The sequence below is a fragment of the Dufourea novaeangliae genome, unplaced genomic scaffold (assembly GCF_001272555.1).
Source record: "Dufourea novaeangliae isolate 0120121106 unplaced genomic scaffold, ASM127255v1 scaffold54, whole genome shotgun sequence".
NCBI lineage: Eukaryota > Metazoa > Arthropoda > Insecta > Hymenoptera > Halictidae > Dufourea > Dufourea novaeangliae.
The window spans coordinates 937,148-946,244 of NW_015373944.1; the positions used below are offsets into that span (position 1 = coordinate 937,148).

Consider the following 9,097-nt stretch of genomic DNA (forward strand, 5'->3'; position numbering starts at 1 on the left):
ACTCCGACTAACTCAACCATGGTCAACACATTTTGCTGAATCATCGCCTCCGTTGGATTCCAACCAGCACGTTTCGATCCCATCGCTCCACGCGAGCTGCCTATTAGTTTGACAGCTATTAACCGCTGCACACGGTTCGCTTGTAAATTGGATGATAGTAGCAAACCCACTACGGGACATCGTCGCCTCGCGATCCTTCATCCGAATAGCACTTTCAGCTTAAGGGGTTATATACCTTTGGACAGGTAGAAAACATAGGGTTATTTTTATGAATTTTTGTCTGTAACATATATAAAAAAACGTTTTATTTAAAAATCAGTTATTAATTATTAATAAATCCTGTTATTGAAAGAAATTTGATATCTTGTGAAATAATACCGTAGCAGCTCCTTCTTCCAAAGCCTCTCCACAGTTACAGTATCGATCTGTTTTGTTTGTCCATTCCAGATGTTTTTGCAACACAGAGAAGAAACGAGTACAGTAAATCCTCTATGAATGTTCGAAGGCTCCAGACACTGACAAGGAGAGGTCCACAGATGTAACGTTGACTTTTTAATGATATTTAGCACACATAAAGCTTGGAATTTTGAAGCCAATGATATGTGCTTCAGCCACATATAGCCATGAGTTTATGAAATATTTACTGTTTAGTGCCGAGGAGCCTTCGAACACTCATCGAGGATTTACTATAATATTCATGAAGTGATGTTAGTTTGGGGATTCTGTATACAGCAATATCTTGTGTATTACTTAAATTTCTAATTTGTTTAATAGAGATTCTAATTCGGCTTACATTTTTGTAGAGATTTGACCGTGAACCGAATTGGAACTGAATTGGAACTGTACCAGGTTGAAGCAGCCGTGTGACACCTGTTGCTTCGAATTCGAAGTTATATCCAGATTTTGGGTTAAATACAAGTTCAATGTTAATATTGATTTTGTATTTGGTTAGATCCGGATCAGGTCTTATTTTCATTTTGCAATTCACGTCTGGGTAGTTTACGATTTGTTCACTCTTTATTCCTTTAAAATAATACGATATACAATTTAAGTACAACTGCAGTACACTCTATTTATTACATCACTTTAATTAAAGTACTAACAGTAACGGGTTTTCAGGTACGGTTAATATCCCATGCACGGAATCAGGCTTGGATTTTCAAGACAGAGCTTCGCGTTCATACAACATTTCTCGGCCACGTTCAGAAAGATTTTCTTGTTCAGGTCTTTCGAATTACGGGGCATCCGTTCGCCGATCTCCTTGTACAGTTCCTCGAGTTCATCCGCAGACAGCTCATATCCCAATAGTTTGTCGGAACTGTCCTACGAAAATTAGTCTATAATCAATAATACATAATACAAACCGCAATGAACAATTTTTCATTATTTATAAAAACTCCCGGAATTTCAGAAAATTTCTATTCTCCTTTGCAAATAAACAATTCAAAAAATACATCGTCGCAAGGATTCTATAGGAGAAAATATTAAATAAAACTTCTTTCACGTACAGGGTAATTCACCTAACTCTGTTTAAACGAAAGTTTACACTTACAGAAGTTCTGTAAAAAGGGCCCATTCCCATTGGTTGATAAGGCATAGGCATAAAGCCACTGGAACCATATTGTTCGTTCACCATTTCGCTTTCACGGTTATCGTGGAAATCAACACCGGGCAGTTTTAGTTCGGTGGTGTGGGAGTTGCTATCCATTTCCGATCCCATTTCGGTTCCTATACCAGACATCCCATACTCAGGCATCCCAAAACCAGACGTCATTCCAGGCATCATTCCCCATTGCCGCTTCTGCAGGGTCGCACGTGGCTCGTCCTCCGGCACCTCAGGCGCGTCTAAAAGGTAAATCACATACCATTCACCAATCTTTTCGATACTCGATTCTACGCACGATACAGAAAACAAAAAATGGCGTCGCGAAAGAAAACAGTTACTGGCAAGAAGTCTTGCGCGCGACACGTTTCTGTTGAGATGCGGTTCGCGAGCGACCTAGAATCGGTTAACGATTACACACACACACATAGGGTGTCCCGTGATAGAACAGACAGACTTCTCGAATGTTTTTGACAGGTCATTTTGAGCTGTGACGTGCTGTTGCTATTATTTGCTATGTATCTTTTATTTGTAAGTATTATTAAGACTTTCTGAGCTATTTGAGGTGTAGTATTGCTCATAAGTATTAGGACACCTAATTTGTATAAAGAGTTATAATATACTCTTCATAATATTTCATAATATCATAATATTTCGTAAAAATTACATATTTTAAGACATGTTTATTACGTATTTCATAGTAGCATAAGTGGTATCCATTAAGGTTTAATATCCCCTGAACAATATTAATTTCAGACATTTAGCAATTTCGTAATGCCTTGTAATATTCACTGCATATTCGATAAGTGTCCTAATGCTTATGAGCAGGAGCGTGTAGGTATCGTTTGTGGCACAAAAGTTATATTCTGCCCTATCTATCACCACTCGTTATTGAAATAAATGATAATAAAATTTCATAAGTAATTAATTTAAAAATCAACTGATCGGAATCTCAATCTATTGGCATTTGCAGCATTGTAAAGTTAACAGTCTATGTACTGCTTTTCAATACGGCTCCGATACGCGATATACTTGATTTAATTGAATCTTAACTACAAAACACAGTATTATAATTATGAGATGTACCGTATATCTTCTCCGCTAACAGAACGCAACACGAAACTGAATTACGAGACGTTCGAGTATCAACATGTATCACACCCCTAATCACAGTCCCCGAGAATAATTAGTATCCTCTGATTAATATCTCCTGATAATTAACATTCCCTTTCCCGCGGTAACTTATGTTCATCACCTAAATCATCCCTGGGTTCGTCCAGAATCGAGAAATTCATCTGAATCGATCGAAATTATCGACCGATAGTATCCCATCACTTACCGATCTTTGTGTCCTCTTCAATGTCCTCCAGATCCGGCTTCTGTGTCGATCGTTTGATCCTGGATCCCTTGCAACTGTTGATGATCACATCCCGTGCGATGTTCTTGCACGTCAGGGGTAGTCGCGAGTCCATATCAATGGCGTCCAATACCGTGGCCAGCATAGTGGCGAAAAACACGACGCGTATCATTTGCTGCGCTCGATCCATGCCGATCTAGTTGACTAAACGAGGTTACTTGCTTGTTCACACGATCCCCGCCGTGATTGCCAATCCGCTGGTCCTTCCACGACTCTAAGACGGAGACTGGTCCTTCGGACATTTAATCCCACCGTTATCCATCGGAACGTGTCACAGACTTGTTTCTGTAATCGTGTTTGTTTACTCGGCCATCACGTTTACCGTGTGTTTGATTATTGTTGGTTGTCGTCATTAAGGAGAATGTGACGGGATTGGAATCAATTGGATGCGCGCGGACAGGTGGAAAAGACGTTCGTACGTTTCAGTATTTTAACGAGACCAGACGTGGCTGTCGTCACGTCTTGAAAGAGGAATTTCACTTTGTACGAAGAAACGAACGAGGAACTTTTGATCGGGTACGTTGGGAATCAGGCGTGTCGTTGTAGGTTGTAGGATATGTTCGATGTGTCTTGGTAATATTGAGTAGTTTAATAGATTTAGATTAGTTACTGTCCTGGTGGGTCTGGGTTGGGAAATGGAATGAATATGTTGGACTGGTTCAGATTGTGTCAAAATGTGGTCGTTTTTGGGACTGGTATGTAAACTTTCGATTAGGTATGTTCGATTTAAGGGGGTATGTGGTAACTGACTGGTGTGCTGGGCCAAATTTAAGTATGTTACGTCAGAGTCGAGTATCCTAGGTCTGGGTTAAACATCATGGGCTAACTTAGATATATTAATTATGCCAAAATGTGTTCATTATTGGGTTAGGTCTGGGTTAGGCCTAAGTATCTATCTAGTCTGGTATGTAAATTTTCAATTAGACATATTAGATTTAAACGGATATGTGGTAACTGACTGGTGTGCTAGGCCAAATTTAAGTATCTCTGGTCAGAGTCAAGTATCCTAGGTCTGGGTTAAGTATCGTTCGTCTGGCTTAAGTATGTTAGGTCAGAGTGAAGTCTTTTCGGTCTAACTTTAGTACGTTATGTGCTGCATCAGTATGATAAGTATGGGTGGACGTCTGGAGTCTTTAGTTGAAGTTTAATGAACTGGGTATCAGCTTAAAAAAGTTGAATATGTAAGTTGGTTATAATCTAGATTTAGTGGATATTAAATTGGTATGTATCTCAATGTATATGTATATATATATACATTCGAAGAAAATCTGATGTTACAAAATTACGTATTTTATGCCACATTTATTACTTCGCAGTGTCGTAAACGCTGTCTATCGAGCTTTAATATCCCCTGAACCTATACCCTATAACCTATACCCTAAAAGAGCGATTCTATAATGTAATATTTACTGCATACTCGATAAATGTCCTAATATTTACAAGCGTATATATTCGAAATGTATTAGATACCCAATGAGACCTAGAAGAGAATCGAGTTCAGATCGGTTTCGATAGCGACGCAAGACCTCAATTTAAATTACTTTTGATTCGGAACTGATGAGTATTTACTGTAGCGTCGTTCGTGGGTCAGTTGCCCTAAAAGCGATACGAGTATCCCTGGCAGAAATAGATCCAATCAAACGGGGAGGAGGGGTAATTGCACCGACAAAACGGTTTACACAACCGGTCGTAAAGTCCGTTATGAAATTACAGGCGTGAAATCAAAAGTACGAATGTGGTCCATCGGAATTCCATCTGCCGATTAAAACGTCCGTTAAGCGTGACTGACGTTTGGCATCCTCTCTCGTCGAGAAATCGTGCTTTTCGGTCGATAAAACGGTGATTCGAGTAGAGAATGAAGATCGACCAGTCGAGGAATGGGCGTGTGTGTGACCCCCTTTGTGTGCAGACGATGCAATGCCCCGCTCCAATAAAAGTTAGTCGAAAAAAGTAGGCAAGACAGAGACGGGAAGTAATTGAAGATTGGCTCCAGCGGCGGCGGCGGCGGCGGCGTCGCGTCGAGACGCTCTTGCAATTAGCCGTCACTCATGAGGGCACGATGGTCTAGTCGCTAATTTTCTCTGACGCAATTGGTGATGGTTCGACAACGATGTGTAGGTGTGTATGTGTGAACAGAGTTTATTTTGTCTCCCTTACAGGTTGTACCGTTGTGTGTACCTTTTAAAAAGTAAAACCGATTGACACACACTTTGTTCATAATGCTTTTAGATTTCAATAACCTTTTGTAGAGGGCATGTTAGGACGAGTAGCCCATAAGAGGAAGCTATTCTATAGATGCAAAAGTTTACCCACTGACGGTATGGTTCGGGTCATATCCGACCCAAGTTATCCTCTCGAGGGATACTGGCAAGTATGTGTACGTTTGGTTTTTCTTCCATTTTAGCATCATTCCGAAGCTGTAATTAAATATTCATTGGGAAATTCCGCACGCAAAAGGATATTCTACCAATTGGTTGTCGTTAATATTTATGAATATATTTAAATTAAATACAGCCGAAGAATAAAGAAAATATTCTTTCTGGTCTTAATAAACTTGTCCCTGAAGAGGTTATAGTTCATCCTATGCTATTTCTACGCTATTTTTTATTATCTTGTTTTCTCTCGTTTTAAAGTATTTTTATTCTTTACTAAAGTATTTTAATTTTTGCGTGTATATTATTGTTACATATTTTTTAATTAAATTCTTTTTGAATGACAAACACTTCTATGCGGTCCTCTTTTTAGCGGGTCCTAGACACGTGCCTCTTTGGTCTAATAAACGCAGCCCTGATTATAATATTCACGTTCGCTTATCTCAGAAACGAAACGTTGTACAAATAAATTGTTATTCTATACTTTTGAGTTAGTAGATTTGTAGCGAGTACATTTTGCTTTAGTTGTTGCATGAATGGAGTAATTATTGTATACGATACTATCATCGTATCATGGATCACCTATGGCCTGATGTCGACTTTTTCCTTACAGATCGCAGCCGAACGTAAACAAACAATGTTGCTCATTAAGCAAACCGAAAAAATGCACGTGCCAATCACAAAAGGTCTTTATCGTTTGTTCGAATAGATCAGAGTTTATCGTGGTTGTCGATAGTAACGGTTGTGCGTAAAAAATTGAACATTTTGCGCGGTAAGAGAGAAAATTTTTCGCGTAATTGCAAATCTGTGTAATCGCACGAAATATTATAAATATCGGATAATATAATAACGCGGACACGTGTGCTGTTTCGTCGAATAATTCTGCTTTCGTGTAAACGAAGCCGAATCGAGGTCTAACACGTGAACGACGAGGCGTGAAATACTGCACGAGGGCTTGATATCAGCGAAATGACTATTTTAGTGTACAGAAAATCACAAACAATGTTATTCGCTTCTACGAACTTGTTTCCAGTTAAGGTCTATTCCATTCAGTTCGTTATCTGGGTCAGTAGCGCTCCGGTTAAAGTATTCTATTAATAAAGATTACTTATCCCCGATTAATGAATTAATGGTATTGTCGAATCTGGTGTTTGTCTTACATTAACAAATAAAATTGCTACAATTTTTCGATCGCATCGGTTGTGAAATCGTTTCGTATGTATTTTATTTATAATTAAAATCAATTAAACGACGACGGGCGAAAAACATTAAAATTCACATAGTTGAAATGTTTGAAGTTACATTAAAAAATTAGGTGATAAATGGACTACAGATCTTTGTGCGAACCCTGAGTTATAAAAACAGGAGTTACATAGAAATACATTTTGTCTATGAAGAATTTTATTGGAATCAAGAGTCTCCTATCGATGAGACTTTCAGATTCCGTTCTCCAAATATAAGTAGTCTGAACTTAAAGATTAAGTTTTCTAGAGTGCCTTAATTAAATTGCAAACAATAGAGTACTTCTTCAGACGAAAGATAATCATGTATACGCGCTAATTAATAGTTATAGAGTATTTCTTCAAAGGAGAAACGATTATATGTACTCGAATAAAGTATAAAACCTCATATAAACAGTATTATTTATCATGTTACATAATTGTCAATGACATGAATGATAACAAATTTTTCCCTCTCACAGAATTTATCCAATCTGTAGTCCATTAAATAATATAACCGCCTAGTGGTGAAAGGTAGGAACTAAACTACTCCTAGCGATATGCAACCCGTCGATCCCATCTGCTTGCATAATATCACAGACGAGATGTAGACTTAACATCTTATGGGACTTTGTGTCACATATTCTGGATTCCGATCGTGCAAAATATCAAAGATTTTCTGCTGCCCTCTACGCTATGAAAATACTGAATTCCGAAATTATATTCAATCCAAGTCGAACTCACTGCTTCGCTGTAACGTGAACCTATTAGAAGATCTTAAGTTCAAGTCCCGCTGGACCTATAATGTTTTTTCGCGTACCAAAATTTGCAACTCAATATATACGTTCCTGTATCCACGTATCGGAGAAAATATCATTGTTAAACATATCGCATGCTGTTCATATTCTGCTAAGAAACACAATTCTTTATTAAAACAAAAAAAGTAACGTTTCCATGATTGGTGCAAAACAGCGGTCTTCCAATGGAACCCTACCATTATCTTAAACTTTTCGTTCAGTCAATTACTGCACACGATTCTTTAATATCAGTTGAGAATGAAGAACAATTAACAATAACAAAACAATAAATTCAGAAACTCGTTTAAAATAGCGTGGAAACGGCAAAATCGACAAAGTTGTGTCATCTGACGACAACTTCGGGAGCTACATTAAGAAGTCCTAGGCTTAGTTCCAATGTCCGCCACCTAATTACAGCAATTTACTACTATAATTATAGCAATTTCTCGATTTTTAAGTTTTCTCGCGCTTTTTCAAATTCAAATTTCGCGTCAAATTTTTAAGTTACAAATTGTTAAGAAATACTCAAATTCCGCGCCAACTATTCTTCGGTCTTTGAATTGAATTAAATGTATGTAATTCTGAATACACCGTTCTCATAACGTAGAGGGCAGCACAAAATCTCTGATTTTTTGAACGATCGTTATTTTAGAACATGAGAGTCTCATGATGAGACACGAAGTCCCATGTCCCATATAGTCCCATCTAGAAATGGCGTGAACTCCTATTTGTGAATCACTCGTGATTCGATCACGTTCGTTCCCAATCACGGTGATTTTTCACAGTGATTCGTGATTTCTCGTGATCGTTTCTGATTGGTGGAGAAATCTAACAGTTCTTTATACGCGACACCTAATCTGTATATTCTAAATTAACGACATCAAAACAAAAATTCGAGTTATATCGTATAAAGTGAAGGAATAATTAGAACAGGAGCATGCGCAGAGACCCCGTGTATGTGAGAGAAAGTGGGGCCATAGAACCCCCGATGGAGTCGCCAGAGACCCCGTGTGGTGGAGAGTGGGGTCACAAAACCCCTGGTGGAGGCGCCAGAGACCCCGTGGGTGAGAACGTGGGGTCACAGAACCACCCGTGCATTCGCAAGAGTTTTAAAACATGATCCTTTATCCCCAGCAACCATGGCAGTTTCTGCAGATACTACTACAGCCCAAGTTTAAAATACGTAGGCAGTAGTTAGTTTCTGTAGTAATCTGTTGAACCAGGCAACTATAATTAGTATAAGGTTGTACAATATTTATGCAGTTATATTTAAGACAATTCGATGAAATGAAGCTTATATTAGCTGATGTATGTTTATTGGAATATACATATATACATATAAATTATAATGATAAAAAACTTTGAAATACAATACGATGCGCTACGGTACAATACATCTATTCGATTCCATTGCTCCCTTGCGACTACAACATCATGCTATCCGCGTTCGGCGCAATGCGCTAATACGGAGGCCAACGAAATATCACTGTAACACTTAAAAAAGTGTTAAAGTTCCATTTATATCATTGTCCTGTGAAAATATTCATACTTCCATTAGCATTCATATTCCAATCAATGAATTTACAGAATAAGGAAAAGGAATCTAAAGTAATTTTCAGTAGTTCCATACATCTTTATCTCGAATAATTTTCTAAAACATTCAAAGTACTAGACATTTTTACACTTTG

The 9,097-nt window shown here is 38.1% G+C and overlaps 1 protein-coding gene across 2 annotated transcripts; it reads right to left on the bottom strand.

Annotated features, from left to right (window-relative positions):
- Window positions 1-996: 996 nt before the first annotated feature.
- On the bottom strand, window positions 997-3,217 carry LOC107186003. Of its 2 annotated transcripts, none has more exons than XM_015573793.1 (3): window positions 2,943-3,217; window positions 1,553-1,845; window positions 997-1,323 (listed from the first exon to the last, which is right to left on the bottom strand). In XM_015573793.1, exons 1-3 carry the CDS (start codon window positions 3,148-3,150, stop codon window positions 1,126-1,128), a joined length of 699 nt encoding a protein of 232 aa, XP_015429279.1. In that variant the 5' UTR covers window positions 3,151-3,217; the 3' UTR covers window positions 997-1,125. The 2 variants fall into 2 exon arrangements, with proteins under 2 accessions (XP_015429279.1, XP_015429280.1); XM_015573794.1 differs by having other exon boundaries at window positions 1,155-1,337.
- Between the last annotated feature and the right edge of the window lie 5,880 nt (window positions 3,218-9,097).

Excerpts from the sequence above, each read along its gene's own strand:
- LOC107186003 (XM_015573793.1), bottom strand. The coding sequence starts at position 3,150 with ATGGATCGAGCGCAGCAAATGATACGCGTCGTGTTTTTCGCCACTATG. Across the intron at positions 1,846-2,942 it reads TGAAGAGGACACAAAGATCG|ACGCGCCTGAGGTGCCGGAG; the intron begins GTAAGTGATGGG and ends TTTACCTTTTAG. Across the intron at positions 1,324-1,552 it reads GCCCTTTTTACAGAACTTCT|GACAGTTCCGACAAACTATT; the intron begins GTAAGTGTAAAC and ends TAATTTTCGTAG.